This window comes from Ochotona curzoniae, unplaced genomic scaffold (genome assembly GCF_017591425.1).
Source record: "Ochotona curzoniae isolate NIBS_2020 unplaced genomic scaffold, NIBS_Ocur_1.0 contig_883, whole genome shotgun sequence".
Lineage (NCBI taxonomy): Eukaryota > Metazoa > Chordata > Mammalia > Lagomorpha > Ochotonidae > Ochotona > Ochotona curzoniae.
In genome coordinates, this window is record NW_024466599.1 from 16,174,498 (window position 1) to 16,191,625 (window position 17,128).

The 17,128-nt window shown below is 48.1% G+C and overlaps 1 protein-coding gene across 1 annotated transcript in view; it reads left to right on the forward strand.

Annotated features, from left to right (window-relative positions):
* The first annotated feature begins 747 nt into the window (after positions 1-747).
* The window catches only part of UBXN2A (UBX domain protein 2A), a 30,678-nt gene continuing 14,297 nt past the window's right edge, over positions 748-17,128 (forward strand). The window contains exons 1-3 of the mRNA XM_040992909.1: positions 748-831; positions 8,640-8,693; positions 15,780-15,918. Of these exons, the coding sequence (XP_040848843.1) occupies positions 8,653-8,693; positions 15,780-15,918 (180 nt within the window). The 5' untranslated portion in view covers positions 748-831; positions 8,640-8,652. The remainder of the gene's footprint in view (positions 832-8,639; positions 8,694-15,779; positions 15,919-17,128) is intronic.

The following is a 17,128-nucleotide window of genomic DNA, read 5'->3' on the forward strand; positions in this document are numbered from 1 at the left end:
GGGCTGAAGAGTTCAGAGGCTTGTGAGGAGGTCCTGGGTTTGTCGTGCCCGGATTTTGAGATCACCAGGAGTCTGAAGTCATCCAAGTGCACAGGATGGTTTATTTAAGCTCATCACATCCGAGCCTGGGTTCTTGGTTGAGAGCAGGCTGCTGGCCGGTCGGGAGCAACACCCCTTACCGGGAGTGTGGACCCAACTTCACATTTACAGGGATTTGTAGGGACAGTCAGTCCACAATAGTCTGAAAAGGGAAAATTCACATTAGCCTGCAAGGTGAGGGAAATAGCACACATTTACTTTCCCTACCTATCTCGGTTGTCTCCAGCAACTAAGGGAAGCACCCACTTAATTACTTGGAGTCACCTGTGAGATAACCAGATTTAGCTGGGCCTTGATTCATAAGAATTGGGGCCCATCAGTGCTAAAGGTCGCATAGGCGCTAAAGGTCACGTAGGCCGTTTAGCCTGCGAGCTCACACAGTTTCCTAGTAGCAATGAGCCACGAACAGGTGGCTGGGATTTTGATACTGAAGTTCTTCAGGTTCTCAGGTAGCCCTGCACCTGAGCCTTCCGCCCCGGGGAAGAGCGAAGCAGCGGCGGCCGCCATCCGCGCGTCGGGCCTCGGCCCCCGGCGGGCGGCCCGGCAGGCCCCGCCCCTGCGCGCGCTCCTCCCGGCCACGCAGGGCCCGCCCTCCCGGCCCAGCCTGAGGGAGGCGGCGGCGGCGGAGCCTGAGGAGGTGCGGGGCGCCGGGCGAGCGAGGGGGCTGCAGCGCCGCGGCGGGGGTGTCGGCGGCCCCTCGTGAGCGAACAGACGCCGAGGCCGCGGCCGAGGGTGAGTGCCCGGGGGCCGCGCCGCGCTCGGCGGGGTGAGGGGGCCGGGCGCCCGCGGGCGTTTCCCGGGCCGGGCCCTGGGCTGGGTTGCGGGGGTGGTCTCGGAACCGCGTCGCGTCGGTGTCGGGGTGCGGAGGTGTCTGCCGCCCGGGGAAGGGCGCTGGCGGTCCCAGGTCGGGGCGAGACCCCGCGGAGCTCAGGGGAGCGGCGGGTCTGGGGCCGCCGACTCCTGCTGCTTCCGCGGCGAGCTCGGGGCGCGACCCGGGGCGGGCGATGGCGGGAGCGAGTGTTTGAGGGCGGCGTGCGTCACCTGCAGCGCACTTTGGGAGGTCAGACGTTCGCTAGGTCCCTGCTGAATCCCTTCTCTGTCCTTTACCCCGTTCACGCCCTGTCCTGGAGAGTGTATATATAGTCCTGGTGACTTGTCAGTGTGGCGTCCTGGGCTGCTTCCCTGGTACGTAATTGGAGAGGACTCAGCGTGAACCTGAGTTCAAGCGAGGGCCGCGTGACGTGTGTGCGGAAGACACCTGTGTTCCTTGGTCTTGGTGGGAAAACCCCTGTGAAAGTTGCTGTTGCTGTCATTGAGCATAGAAAGTTAGCCTAGGCACAATCCGCCAAAAAAAGAACCAAAAACCAGGAGCAATACCAGCTGTGAGCAGGAAGGAGAAATATGTTAAACATGCTAATAATGACCCCCAGGCAGAATACAGAGAGGACTTGGTAGAGTTCATGCGAAAAGGAATTTGTTCTTCAGGGCCCTCCTCGTGCTTGGAATGGCGAGATGGGCAGCAATTCAGAACTGTTGAACTAGCAAAACCACTTGAGCAGGACCCTCGGCGCATGCCCCACATCAGGGACCTGGGATGAGTGAGAGACGGGGTGGGGCTTCTCCCTTTACCTGCCCCTTTACCCCCTTCCCTTTTACCCCAGATACAGGAAAGAAAAATGTGGAAGAATAGTCTTACCCTCTATCCTGTAGGTAGGTCTTGAATCTTTGTGCCCTGATTAACTTTGTAAAGATTGTTAAAAAGAAAATATATATAAATAAATAAAAAATGTATGAGACCAAAAAAATTTTTTTATAAAAGGTAAAGCACTGAAATCTACTGAAGATCCCCCACACACACTTTTTAATTTTTAATTAATGGAAGATTCTGTTTTAAGAAAAGCTATCAGCCCGGCGTGGTGGCATGGCAGCTAAAGTCCTCACCTTGAACACGCCGCAGAAATCCCATATGGGCATTGGTTCTAATTCCAGCAGCCCCACTTCCCATCCAGTTCCCTGCTTGTGGTGTGGGAAAGCAGTCGAGGATGGCCCAAACCTTGGGACCCTGCACCTGTGTGGGAGACCTGGAGGAAGTTCCTGGCTCCTGGCTTCGGCTCGGCATAGCTCCAGCCATTGTGGTCACTTAGGGAGTGTATCAGTGAACAGAAGATCTTCCTCTCTGTCTCTTTATTTGTTAAATTAAAAAAAGGGCCTTGTGCAGTGGCCTAGCAGCTAAAATCCTCACCTTGAATGCACCAGGATCTCATATGGGCATCGGATCTAATCCTAGCAGCTCCACTTTCCATCCAGCTCCCTGCTTGTGGCCTAGGAAAGCAGTCATGGATGGCCCAAAGCCTTGGGACTCTGTACCCGCAAAGGAGACCTGGAAGAGGCTCCTGGCTTCGGATTGGCTCAGCTCCAGCCATTGTGGCCTCTAGGGGAGTGAATCATTGGACGGAAGATTTCCTCTCTGTCTCTCCTCTCTGTAATCTGCCTTTTTTTTTAAAAAAAAAGATTTATTTATTTTTATTACAAAGTCAAATATACAGAGAGGAGGAGAGTTAGGTTACTCTTGTAGCCTTGGAGGCCTAATCACATTCTATAAGAAAGCTAAGAAAGAAGAACCCCATATGGAAATGTGATTCATTCATTTCTTCCATATGTTGAGTACCAGGAATAGCCTTAGCCTTAAAGAGACACTTCATTTTCTGTATAAAGATGGGATACACAGGCCTGGTGCAGTAGCCTAGCAGGCTAAGGTCCTTACCTGGGAAAGCAGTTGAGGATGGCCCAAACTCTTGGGACCCTGCACCTGTGTGGGAGACCCGGAAGAGGCTCCTGATTCCTGGTTTCATTGTGGCTGCTTGGGGAGTGAATCAGTGGATGAAAGAGCTTCTCTCTGTCTCTTATCTCTGCATATCTGACTTCCCAATAAAAATAAACAAATCTTATTGAGAAGTCAGATATACAGAGAGGAAGAGAGACAAAGAGGAAGATCTTTTATCCGGTGATTCACTCCCAAAGTGACCACAACTGCTGATGCTATGCTGATCCAAAGCTAGGAGCCAGGAGCTCTTCTGGGTCTCTTTTGTGGGTGTAGGGTCCCAAGGCTTTGGGTCATCCTCAACTGCTTTCCCAGGCCACAAGCAGGGAGCTGGATGGGAAGCCGGGCCGCCAGAATTAGAACCGGCACCCATATGGGATCCTGGGCATGCAAAGCGAGGACTTTAATTACTACGCCATCGCAATAAATACTTAAGTTTAGTAAGTTTAGTGAAATTTCATCGGGGCTTGCATTGCGGTGCAGTGAGCTAAGCAGCCTGTCATGCCTAAATCCTGTAGGGGTGCCACACATGTTTTGGCTGTTCCACTTCCAATCCAGCTCCCTGCTAATACAGTTGGGAAAGCAATGGAAGATGGCCCGGATACTTCAGAACCCTGCACCCATGTGGTAGACTCAGATGAAGCTCCTGGGTCCTGGCTTCAGCCTGGCCCAGCCTCAGCCACTGCGGCCATTTGGGTAGTGAACCAGTAGAAGGAAGATCTCTTGTTCGCTCTCCATCTCTTTCCTTAAAATAAACAGGATCTTTAAATAACAGAAAATTGAGTCTACAGGTATTTCTTACCATTCTCTTTAACAGAGATTATGATGAAGAGATGGGAACTAGTGTTCGGTTCTCAATTGCCTCCTTTAGGCCTTAAAACAGTGTTGTGTCAGAGAAGTGTTACTGTGTTACTGGTTAGGGAACTGGAACTCAGAGAGTTAAACGGCATGTACAAGGTCACCTTGTTCAGCAGAGATGCAGCCAATATTCCAGTTTAACTTAATTTAAACACAGGGATCTGGCGTTGTGGCGTAGCAGATATTGGAGTGTGGGTTCAAGGGATCCTGCCATTCACGAAGGAGACTGGGGTAAACTCATGGCTCCTGGCCCAGATGTGGCCGTTATAGACATTTTGGGAGCAAATCATTGGATTGAATATTTCTTTCAATCTTTATCTCTCTCTTGCCCACATTTCACATAAATAAATCCCTTTTTACGATTTTTTGGGGGAATTCAGGATCAAACACGTCTTCATTCCCTTCTGTCATAAAGAAAGCAACTTATCAGTAGTTCCTCACTATTCGATGATAAAAAATAATTTGCTAACCATCAGTGAAACTCCTAGTGGAATCCTTTAAGGAGGTCTGCTTGTTTTTGATTTGCCGTGCACTGTGAACGAAACAACATATAAGTCATGGTATCCTCATGGGCATCAGGTCAGGTTGGGAGAACTCATAGAAACCAGAATAAACTATCTCAGGCAAAATGATTTCAGTGCCAAAATCTGAATGCTTAGGAGAGTATTAGATGCTCAACGTTTCACCTTTATGACAAAGTGGATCTGGAGCAACTTGCGGGAGAGTTAGGGTGTGAATGCCTTGAACACTAGTTACAGTTAAGAGCGAAGGAGAAATACTGACATGTGTATGAGCCAGTGAAGATCCTGTGTAAAAGATTGTCTGGAAATTTTAATGCATTGATTTCTATTCTTTATTTAGATACAGTTGTGTGATATGTTACATATTTTGGGGGGTAGTTGTCACTGTTGCAGTCTTGTAACATTGGGTAGTCAGTCCATTGTACAATTTCTTTCCCCAAGGGAAGCAAGTCCTGCAAAATGAAAAATAAACTGACACTGCACTTGCCATGGAGCTACTAATCATAAAGAAATTTGGTCTTAATCCCCCCCCCCCAAGATTTATGTTTTTGAGAGGCAGAGTTATAGAAAAAGTAGGCAGATTTTCCATCTACTGGTCTACTTCACGAGTGGCCACAATGGGCTGGGCAAGGTGAAAGTCAGGAACCTGGAACTCCATCAAAGTCTCCCACATGAACCCCAGGGGTACAAACTCTTGGGCCATCTGTTGTTTTCCCAGGCATATTAGCAAGGAGTTAGATCAGAAGAGGAATAGCTGGGTCTCAGAGCGGCAGGCAGCAGCTTAAGCTATTATACTGCAGAGTTAACCTTTTCTGGTACTGGAACAGAAAGACCCCCCTTTCACAAGGGGTCCTGTTGCATACCTACCATGAAGGAATGCGGAAGAATTGAGAGAGGGCCTGCTGCATCTCCCCACCACTGGTTGTTTGAGTGGCAGAGTGACAGAAAGGGAGACACAGTGGACAGCTTTCTTCCACTGACTATCCAAATGCTTGCAACAGCAGGGGCCAGGCCAGGCTGAAATCAGGAGCCTGTGTGCCACCCACGTGGGTGGCGGGGACCCAAGTTCTGAGTCAGCACCTGCTGCCTTCCAAAGTGCATGCTGGCAAGAAACGGTGCTGGCAGGATGAAGGCCCAGGCATTCTGTTACGGGTTGAGTGTCAAGTAGTGATTTAAAAAAAAAAATTATTCATTTTTATTGGAAAGTCAGATCTACAGAGAGAAAGATCTTTCATCTGCTTTTCCACTCAACAAGTAGCCGCAATGGTTGGAAATGAGCTGATCTGAAGCCAGGAGCTTCTTTTGGGTCTCCCGTACAGGTGCAGGTTCCAAAGGCTTTGGGCTGACCTTGACTGCTTTTCCAGGCCACAAACAGGGAGCTGGATGGGAAGTGGAAGCTGGGATATGAACCAATGCCCATGTGGGATCTGGTGGCACATGCAAGGCAAGGACTTTAACTACTAGGCTACTGTGCTGGGCCCAAGTAGTGACTTTCTTTTAAGCATCTTTTTTTTTTTTTTTTTTTTCTGGAAAGGAAGATATACAGAGAGAAAGAGATAAAGATCTTCCATCCGCTGGCTTACTCCCCAAGTGGCCACAATGGCTGGAGCTCAGCCGACCCGAAGCAAGGAGCCAGAAGCTTCTTTCAGATCTCCCATGCAGCTGCAGGGTCCCAGGGCTTTGGGCTGTCCTCGACTGTGTTCACAAGCCACAAGCAGGGAACTGGGTGGGAAGTAGAGCAGCTGGGATAAGAACTGGAGCCCTTACGGGATTCCTGCGGATGCAATGCAATCCACTAGGCTATTATCATGCTGGTGCTTTAAGTGGTGTTTAATGTGCTGTGCCCCAGTATTCTCATGCCTCACTTTTTTTTTTTTTTTTTAGAATTTTCAATTATTTTATTTTATTTTTTAAATTTATTTATTTTTATTGCAAAGTCAGATATACAGAGAGGAGGAGAGACAGAGAGAAAGATCTTTCGTCTGATGATTCACTCCCCAAGTGACCATAACGGCTGGTGCTGTGCCAATCCAAAGCCAGGAGACTAGATCCTCTTTCAGGTTTCCCACTTGGGGTGCAGGGTCCCAATGCTTTGGGCTGTCCTCGACTGCCTTCCCAGGTCACAAGCAGGGAGCTGCATGGTAAGCAGGGCTGCCGGGATTAGAACCGGTGCTCATATGGGATCCTGGTGCGTTCAAGGTGAGGACTTTAGTTGCTAGGCCACGGTGCTGGGCCCTGGAAAGGGAAATCTACATAAAGAATGAGAGAAAAACATCTGCTAGTTTACACCCTATATGGCTGCAAATGGCCGGGCTGAACTGATCTGAAGCCAGGAGTCAGAAACTGCCTTTGGGTTTCCCATGTAGGTACAGGGTCCCACGGCTGTGGGCCGAGGGTCTACTTCTTTTCCAAGCTGGTTGTTAATTGGAGCAGCTGGGTTGTGAGCTGGTGCCCACGTGGGATCCTGGCGCTTGCAGGTGCAGCTGGGAGGATTAGCCTGTTGAGCCATTGTATAAGGAACTGTTGATTTGGAGTGTAGGCCTTACGTGTCGTAGGAACTCCCTCTCATGTACTGGCTCTATCTCACGAGCCATAGAAAGTTTAGCTGGTGCCAATGGCTGTGTCCCCTGCATCATCATTACCACGCCAAGATTGCTGGCCTTTTTCTGTCTTGAAGTGGCATCCAAGGGCCTCAGTTGTTTAGAAGAAGCAGACCAATTCATCCTTAGTGTCTACCTAAGCATGAGCCTCTCCCCTACACAGCACTCAGCATGCCCTGTTCGTTCTGATGCCAGGACACACACCCTGCTCTCTGATCCCTGCCACCTGAGGGTTGTTGCATCTGGGAGCAATGGGATCTGAAAGCCTGGGTTTCTTGGCAAAGCCAAAGACCATCAATGGGGCTTCCCTGTTCCCAAGATGCTTTCTGACCTCAGACCCCTGGCCTGCGGCTGTTGGAACTACCTAGAACCCAGTAGGTCTCTTTCCTGCTATTCTGAGACCAGTGCAGTGTCAGACAGTGGCTACATCCTGCCCAGGGCTTGTGAGGTACCTGACTTGCCAGAGGCCATCAGTGCCCTGCCACCCCAACACTCTAGCCTTAAAACCCTAGCCAACCTCAGTGATGCACATGGGTGCAGCGTTCCTAGGATCCCTGAGGCCCCCAGCCGTCTGCTGTCAGACCAGCACCGTGCTACACTGTGGCTCTGATCTGCCTCATGCCCCGGAGGCCCCACTTGCCTGCTCCCAGAGGCCCAGTGCAACCTGCCTGTGACCCCAGTGTCCAGTCACTGGCCTGCCTGTTTTTAGACTGGCTCTTCGGTGCACTGCAGATGCCAACTCCCTATTACCCATAAAGCCTCTGGCCTAGGTAGGTCCCAGGACTGTTGGTTGTCCATGACTTATTTACATAGAGTGTCTACAAACTTGGACTTGGCCTGAAGTGTAGACCCAAACTGCCTAAAGCCGTATTCGTTTTTAACAAGTACAGTCATAGTATGACGTACAGCAATCCAGTAGGAGCTGCCGGAGAGGATCAAGAGAAGTCAGTAAAACATGTGCCTTAGAGTGCCTTGGCCTTAATACGGAGAAAGTAAAGGCTGTGCTTACCTTTTACCTTTTGAAGGGGAGTTTGAGGGCTGCAGCTGGTTCGTTGGAGTGGGCAGGCTTAGGAGTGCCTGTCCCATGCTGAGTGGTTCCAACTCCAGGCCCCCTCCCTGCTTGTCTAGGCAACCGCCTCAGTTGCATGGGGCATCCTCCAGGGACCCCGACCTGTGCAGCAGTCTCAGCTATAGGTGTTCCCCCCAAGGCCGAGTCAGGAGAGGAAAGGGAGGAGGAAGAAAGGCTTTATTTTAAAGATAAAATGACATCTTTGAGATTGGTCATTTTTTTCTTAAGATTTATTTTTATTTGAAAAGCAGATTTAGAGAGACGGAAAGGCAATGATGTTCCATCCATTGGTCCATTTCTCAAATGGCCTAAGGGCCAGAGGAGCTGGACCAGGCTGAAGCCACACGTGTCTTCTGATCTCTCGTGTGGTTGCAGGGCCAAAAGAGTTGGAACGTCTTGCCCCCTTTCCAGGCGTATCAGCAGGGAGTTAGTTGGATTAGAAGTGGAAGCCGAGACTCAAACTGGTGCTCAGATGGGATGTCAGCACTGCAGGTGGAAGCTTACTCTACTATGCCACGGAACCAGCCCCATCACTGCTTCTTAAGACCTTGTTAGTTCAGTTTTAGGACCAAATAGTAACTGACACGTCAAGGAATATTGGTAGATGCATAGGAATGAATTTATTTAAAATATTAAATTTATAGTTTTTATGTTTGTTTTTTTATTCACAGTTAAGACAAGAGAATGAAAGAAGTAGATAACCTTGAAAGTATAAAGGAAGAATGGTAAGCCAATTTGTACTATAAATTCCTTTGTTAATGCTTATGCTATCATTTTCTGTATTAAATTTCTTTTGAAAAATATTTATTGGGCCCAGTGCGGTGGTCTAGCAGCTAAAATCTTCACCTTGAATGTACTGGGATCCCAGAGGGACACCAGTCCTAATCCCGGCAGCTCCATTTCCCATCCAGCTCCCTGCTTGTGGCCTGGGAAAGCAGTTGAGGATGGCCCAGAGCATTGGGACCCTGCACCCGTGTGGGAGACCTGGAAGAAGTTCCTGGCTCCTGGCTTTGGATCGGTGCAACACTGGCTGTTGCGGTCACTTGGGGAATGAATCACTGGACAGAAGATCTTCCTCTCTGTGTCTTCCTCTCTGTATATCTGAATTTCTAATTAAAATGAAATAAATCTTTAAATGAAAAACCTGGGCCCGATGTGATAACGTAGTGATTAAAATCCTTGCCGTGCATGCACTAGGCTCCCATATGGGCACTGGTTCTAATCCCAGCAGCCCTGCTTCCCATCCAGCTCCCTGCTGGTAGCTTGGGAAAGCAATCGAGGACAGCCCAAAGCCTTGGATCCCTGCACCCGTGTGGGAGACCTGGAGGAAGTTCCTGGCTCCTGGCTTTGGATTGGCTCAGCTCCAGCCATTGCTGTCACTTGGGGAGTGAATCATCGGACAAAAGATCTTCCTCTCTGTCTCTGCTCTTCTCTGTATATCTGACTTTCCAACAAAAATAAATAAATCCTAACCAAAAAGAAAACCTAATAGCAGTAAGTTTTAAAGCAAGTTTGTTAACTAAATTTTGAAGTAATTTGCTGAACTTACCAAATTTAATAAAGATTTAATTAAAAAAAATAGTTTTTTTTTTTTTTTTAACTGAAACAGAGAATGAGAGACCAATCTTCCATCCATTGGTTTCATTCCCCAGGTAGTCATAATAATAGGGAGCCTTGCAAATCCAAAACCAGAAGTCAAGAACTTCTCGGTCTCCCACATGGGTGCACGGGGCTGCATAGGAAGTGGAGCGCCAAGACACAAACTGGTATCCATTGTGATGCTCGTGCCACAGGCAAAACTTAGCTTACCGTGGCATGGTGCTGGATCCTCTATTCAAATTTTAAAACTGTGATAGATTTCTCCATGTTCACATGTTCCTTCCATTAAGAAAAAAAATTTAAGTAGTTATTCATCTTATTGACCTGTTTTATTGTCTTGCCAGGCCGACCTAGCTTTGAATCTTGTCTTATTTCTCTGGGCATTGAACAACTTACGTAAATTGTCTCTTGCATTTTAAAGATTTATTTATTTTGGTTTGTAAGTGTTACAGAGACAAGGGAAGAGAAATGCAGGGAGAGGGAACTTCCGTGTGCTAGTTCTCTCTGACAAATGCCCGTAGTGACCAGGGCCAGGCCAGGCTGAAGCCAGGAGCCAGGTGTTTGATCCAGCTGTTCCACATGGGCGGCAGGCGTGGAAGTGCTTGGGCCATCGTCTGCTGCTTTTCCCAGGCCGATGGAGGGGAGGGGGATCTGAAGTGCAGCAGCTGGACCAGCACCGCAGGAACAGCATTGAGATGGGGTACCATTGTTGCAGGTGGCAGCTCTGTCCTGTGCACCGCACCTGCCCTGGGTGTTCTTCAGTCACTAATGCATTGTCTGTCAAATGGGAGCATAACTGTTAGGAGACAGGCAGAAAAGAGACAGAGAGGAATTTACAACCATATGAGATTCATTATAAAGCTAAATAAACTTCACAGATGGTGGCTGACTGCCATGTGTAGATGCAGTGAACACGTGGCAGGGACCCCATACTTCAGCAAGCTGGGCTTTTTGTTGTTGTTACTTAATTTTTTATGACAATTACATAGGTGAAAAGGGGGCATGTCTATGTGGACCACGGATTAGGGTAAGAAGGGTCGAGGAATAGGGGAAGGTATATGAGACTGTTATTTTCAATTTTCTTTTTCTTACTGTATTTGAGGGGAGCTAGGAGAGAGAAGGGGAGGAGCTGCACTCAGCTTTCTCACCACCCGGGTACCCAGGGATGGGGGATGGCCGCCTGACGTGGGAACATGCTCCAAGGGTGCTGCTCAGGCGGTTTCAGTAGTTCTGAAGTGCTGTTCATTTTGTTGCTCCAAGGATGAGAAAATCCTTCCAAGGAGCATTGGCTGACAGTGCACCTTCGAGTCTCCATTCTCCTAGATCTCTGCTGTCACAGCTTGGCCGGGAGAGCTAATTTGTTCTGCCGTGCATGGTGCAGGATGTTCCCTGCAGGCCTCAATGATTTGTCATGTCTCCATTGTGCATCTGGGCATGCCAACCATTGCACTGTCTTCAGCGGCTGAGGAGGCTCAGTTCTGACACGTGCACTCCGCAGTCAGACCACATATCCTGCAATTTTCCCTGAGGTTGGAACTTTGAGACCATTGATCTAGTTGGGAGGTCTCCAGAAAAATCTCACCAGAGGCGACCCCAGACCTGACTCTTGTGTGTGCCGGCCAGTACAGGGTCTGGCTCAGTCCGTCACCCAGATGAGCCTAAACACACACTTGTGGTTACAGTTGTCTGGTCAGTTATGTCTCTAGCCCTATTTGATACGCAAACCAATGGGTGCTGTGGCCCAGGTCAGCCCTGCACACCACACGTTTATTCCTTACACACCAGCGGGAACAGCGGCCTGATGGGAGCAACCCCCAAACCACTCCCATCAGGCATGCCCGCTGCCTCAGTTCATGTGCATACCAACATACAGCAGACTGGTCCAGCCGGCCCCACATCCCATTTGGTTCTTGGTGTTTTTTTTTTTTTTTAAGCTTTATTTATTTTTCTTTTAAAGTCAGATCTACACAGAGAAGGAGAGACAGAGAAAGATCTTCCATCTGCTGATTCACTCCCCAAGTGGCTGCAGTGGCTGGAGCTGAGCTGATTAAGCCAGGAGCCAGGAACTTTCCTCCAGGTCTCCCATGTGGATGTAGGTCCCAAGGCTTTGGGTCATCCTGTACTGCCTTCCCAGGCCACAAGTAGGAACGGGATGGGAAGTCGAGCAGCCAGGACACTAACTGCTAGTAGCTCCTAGAGCCCATCCCATTTGCTTCTTGTACACATCAGTGGGGGCTGCAGCCTAGCCCAGCCTCTGTCCAGCCAGACCTGCCCCCAGCCGTGGTTCTCATGCTCACTGGTGGGAGCTGCAGCCCGTCAGAGGATTGCCCACAGCTTGCCTACTAGGCCCACTCCTATTCCCCATCTTGTTCTTTCTAGGTGGTACTGCAGATTTCTGGGCCTGCTCCACCCCGTTTCTTGCCATCTAATGCTGTAGCAGAGCCCGACCAGCATGCAGGAGTGTGTGCATATGGCTGCTAGGAGTAGGCTGGACTTTGTACATGTGGGGGTCTTTGATATTTCTAGAGTTGGGGAAGTTGCAAGAAAGTGGTGGACTGGGTGGATCCTGGACCAGCTTTTCACTGGCATTTCAACCTTGATTCCCAAGGGGTGAGGGGCAGGGGGTAGGTTAGACTGGCCTTTTGAAGTGCACTGTTTTAAGTGTCTGTGGTGGGGACCCGGTGTGGTAGCCTAGCAGTGGAAGTTCTCATCTTGCATGTACTGGGATCCCGTGTGGGTGCTAGTTCATGTTCTGGTGGCCCAGCTTCCCATCCAGCTCCCTGCTTGTGGCTGGGAAAGTAGTCAAGGACAGCCCTAAGCCTTAGGACCCTGCACCTTTGTGGAAGGCCAAGAAGAGGCTCCGGACTTTTGGCTTTGGATCGGCACAGCACTGACCGTTGCGCTCACTTGGGGAGTGAATCATCGGATGGAAGATCTTTTTCTTTGTCTCTCCTCCTCACTGTATATCTGACTTTGCAACAAAAATAAATAAATCTTAAACAATTTTTTTTAAAGATTAATTCATTTTTATTGTAAAGTCAGATATATATAGAGGAGGAGAGACAGAGAAGAAGATCTTCCATCCACTGATTCACTCACCAAGTGGCCGCAATGGCCAGAGCTGTGCCGATCCAAAGCCAGGAGCCAAGAACTTTCTGGGTCTCCTACATGGGTGCAGGGTCCCAATGCTCTGGGCCGTCCTGGACTGCTTTCCCAGTCACAAGCAGGGAGCTGGGTGGGAAATGGAGCTGCCGGGATTAGAACCAGCGCCCATATGGGATCCCGGTGTGTTTAAGGCAAGGACTTTTAACTGCTAGGCTATGGTGCCAGACCCAAAATAAATTAATCTTTAAAAAATAAGTAAATTTTAACTAAAACGCAGGTCTGTGGTGAGAGTCTGTATATTCTATCCCAAATTTGTGTTCTTGCTCTCTTTTTAACTATTATCTACCTGAAAGATTTCTTTGAGAATTATGTAGCAGATACACACATTATGACATATCAGGCACTCAATACACCGCAGGTGCAGAGTTTGTGCATCGAGTCCATATAGATGTTTGTTAGGCTGGACAGACCAGCTGTGACTCCACCAGGCAGGGAGGTCCAGCTGACTCTCTCCGGGCCAGGAATGTCTGGAATGCTGACCTTGCTTCTGCACCAAAGGTCAGCACCCAGCATGCCGAGTACCTGCCTGCAGGCCGTGCTGTGTGCAAACCAGGGAGCGGCTGCTTTCTCCCATCCCCCGCACCTAAGGTGGAGAGCCAGTGCTGTGTGCCTTGGACGCCCCTTCCCTCACGGGTCACTCCGCCATAGGGAAGTGGTTCCAGGCTAGCTCATGCCACAGAGCTGCGAGGCAGACTCTCCCCTCACTAATAAAACTCTGAACTAAAAGCCTCCCTCTCTCTCCCAGTTGCCTCTTAAAAAACAATTTTAAAAATTTATTATTATTTGTTGGGAAGTCAGATATACAGAGAGGAGGAGAGACAGAGAGGGAGGTGATTCACTCCCCAGGTGAGCACAGCAGTCAGAGCTGCACTGATCCGAAGCCAGGAGCTGTTCCTAGTCTCCCACGCGGGCGCAGGGTTCCAAGGCTCAGCGCCTTCCTCGACTGCCTTCCCAGGCCACGATCGGGGAGCTGGATGGGAAGCAGAGCTGCTGGGATTAGAACTGAAATTCATATGGGATCCAGGCACATGCAAGACGAGGACTTTAACTACCAGGCTATTGTGCCAGGTCCCTCCCATTCTCCTCTTAACCTAACAATATATATATTTTTAAGATTAATTAATTTATTTTTACAAAGTCAGATATATATATAGAGGAGGAGAGACAGAGAGGAAGAACTTCCGTCCAATGATTCACTCCCCAAGTGAGCGCAACGGCCGATGCTATATCGATCCAAAGCCGGGAACCAGGAACCTCTTTTGGGTCTCCCACACATGGGTGCAGGGTCCCAAGTCTTTGGGCCGTCCTGGACTGCTTTCCCAGGCCACAAGCAGGGAGCTGGATGGGAAGTGGACTTGCCGGGATTAGAACCAGTGCCCATCTGGGATCCCGGCGTGATCAAGGTGAGGACTTTAGCTGCTAGGCCACGCCGCCGGGATCATTAACCTAACAATATTTTTGTTCTCATTTATCTAAGGTGAAATACTTGGTTTTGCATTATAATTGTTCTTTATTTGCAGCCTATATAATAAAATAGACAGTTTATACTTGCAAATTTCTTAAACCAAAGAAATGTTATTTTTCATTTTTAATTTTGTTTGAAGGGTTATTTATTTGAAAGGCTAGGTTAGAGAGATCTGTTTTCCATGTGTTGGTTCACTCCCCCGCCACATGCAGCAGCTGTGGCGAGGTCGAGGCTCCGATATGGGGAGCAAGAACCCAAGGGCTTGGGCCGCATCTGCTGCCTCCTAAGTAGATTGGCAGGAAACTGGATCAGAAACAACTGCCAGGAATCGAACCAGGCACTCTGAAATGGGAAGTTGCTGTCCCAGATAGAAAGTTAACCCGAGTGGTATTATCTAAACTCTTTGGTCACTGTTTTAAATAGATATTTGATGCCAGTTATGGAGGGTATCTCAGTTTGTGGCCAATGAACATTATCTTTCATTATTTTTTTTAAAGATTTATTTAGTTTTATTAGAAAGGCAGATTTACATAGAGAGAGAAATGGAAAGATCTTCCACCTGCTGATTCACTCCTCAGGTGGCTACAATGGCCCAAGTTGAACCAAGATGAAGCCAGGAGCCAGGAGCTTCCTCTGAGTCTCTTATGCAGGTATGAGGTCCCAAGGTATCGAGCCATCCTCTACTGCTTTCCCAGGCCATAAGCAGGGAGCTTGTTAGGGAGTGGAGCAACTAGGACATGAAGCGGGACCCTATGACATCCTGGCACTTGTAAGGTCATGATTTAGTTAATTATGCCAGGCCCTCTTCTTCATAATCTTAAGAGAAATGTAAATAGGGACTGGCACAGTAGGCTAAGCTTCCACGTGGGGTGCCAGTTAATGTCTCAGCTCTTCTACTTTTGATCCAGCTCCCTGCTTATGGCCTGTGGAGCAAGTGGAGGATGGCCAAAGTGTTTGGACCCTTGCACCCAAGAGCTCCTTAGTTCAGATAGGCTCAGCTCCAACTGTTGGAACCATTTCAGGAGTTAAGCATTGGTTGGAAGATCTTTGTCTCTCCTTCTCTCTGTAACTCTGATTTTCAAGTAAAAGTAAAATACTTTTTTTTTAAAAAGGACATTATCTAATGTGAGTTTAGTCGTAGGGTTTTTTTTTTTTTTTTTAATTGGAAAGTCAGATACACAGAGAGAAGGAGAGACAGAGAGGAAGATCTTCTGACCCATGATTCACTCCCAAAGTGACTGAAATGGCTGGGGCTGAGCCAATCCGAAGCCGGGAGCCAGGAGCTTCTTCAGGGTCTCCCATTGGGGTGCAGGGTCCCAAGGCTTTGGGCTATCCTCATCTGCTTTCTCAGGCCACAGTCAGAGAGCTGGATAGGAAGTGGAGCTGCCGGGATTAGATCCGGCTGCCATATGGGACCCCGGCACATTCAAGGCCAGGATTTTAACCACTACACTATCGCGCTGGGCCCAAAAATCTTTAAAATCTAAAAAAGAAAAAAGGAATATTCCTAAACTGGAATAGCACAGGTCATTTTGAGAGAATTGATAGTGTCATTTCCTGTCTCTTTCTGGTTCTTGTTTAGGGTTTGTGAATCAGCACCTGACAATCAGCATCGCAGTAAGAATCGACAAACGGGTTTTGAGCATGTTGCTGATGGCCTTTTTGAGGAAGCTCAGAAGGTTGGAGCCAAGTGCTTGTCCTCCACAGAAAGGAACAAACAGGTAACTACCCATGTTTTCTCTCTTCCATTATTTCTCAAAATATTGATCTTTTGGAGGGTCCCTGAGGTCAGAGCTGTTTGCTTTGCAGCGTATGAATGTTGCGTCTTGCAGAAGTAGCTGTAGTTAAAAGGCCGATACCGCAGCAAGCACCAAGGCAGTAACAGTGGATTATGCTAGTAACTGAGTTTCTTGTTTGCATTCAGAAGCTAGCTTTAATTTAAAATGTCCTTAATGAAGCAACAGAACTTAATATTTCAATATTCTGTATGACTAAATGTCAGCTATACATAAACATTTCTACAATACGTAAAAGTGTCTCAAGCAAAAGTACAACTGCTGGGCCCAGAGCGATGGCTAAATCCTGACCTTGCAAGCACCAGGATCCCATAGAGGTGCTGGTATGTATCCCAGCTACTCCAGGTCCCATCCAGCTCCCTGCTTGTGGCCTGGGAAAGCAGTCAAGAATGGCCCACAGCTTTGGGGTCTTGCATCCTAATGGAAGACCCAGAAGAGGTTCCTAGATCCTGGCTTTGGATCATCGCAGCACCGGCCGTTGTGCTCATTTTGAGAGTGAATCATTGGATGGAAGATCTTTCTCTCTGTCTCTCCTCCTCTCTGTACATCTGACTTTGTAATGAAAAATAAATAAATCTTAAAAAAAAATGAGCTTGGAACTTCAAGGAAAATATCTTATAGTATTTGTTGCAAATGACTATAAATTTTATTTAACCAACTTTTAGTAAAAGAAGAATTTTGGAAATTTGCCACCGTGCACTTGACGCCTTCTTTTAACTTGAAAGAATTTCCAGATGGAGAACAATGTCATTCTAATGAATGTGATTTTTATGATAAGATATATTGACATTTGTAGGATTCATGTATGTCAGGGAACCAGTATTTTTAGATTACCAATATATGATATTATAAAATGAGATCTTAGTGAAAGAGTCAGAATGCCCCATATTTTAGTGGAACAAGTATAGAAGATCAAGGACTGGCTTCAAAATTTTTCTTCTGATTGATCCTCAACTAACTTTTCAGATAGCTTGGTAACTGTTGATGACATTCCTAGACCATCCTGAAAAAGATATTAAAATACTTTTTTCCTTAATCATATAGTTGTGTGTGTGTATTTCCCCCTTCCTGGAGTTCAGTGGTAGGGGGGGTATATATAAATCTGATTTACTCCATCCTGGCCGGGACTGAGCCA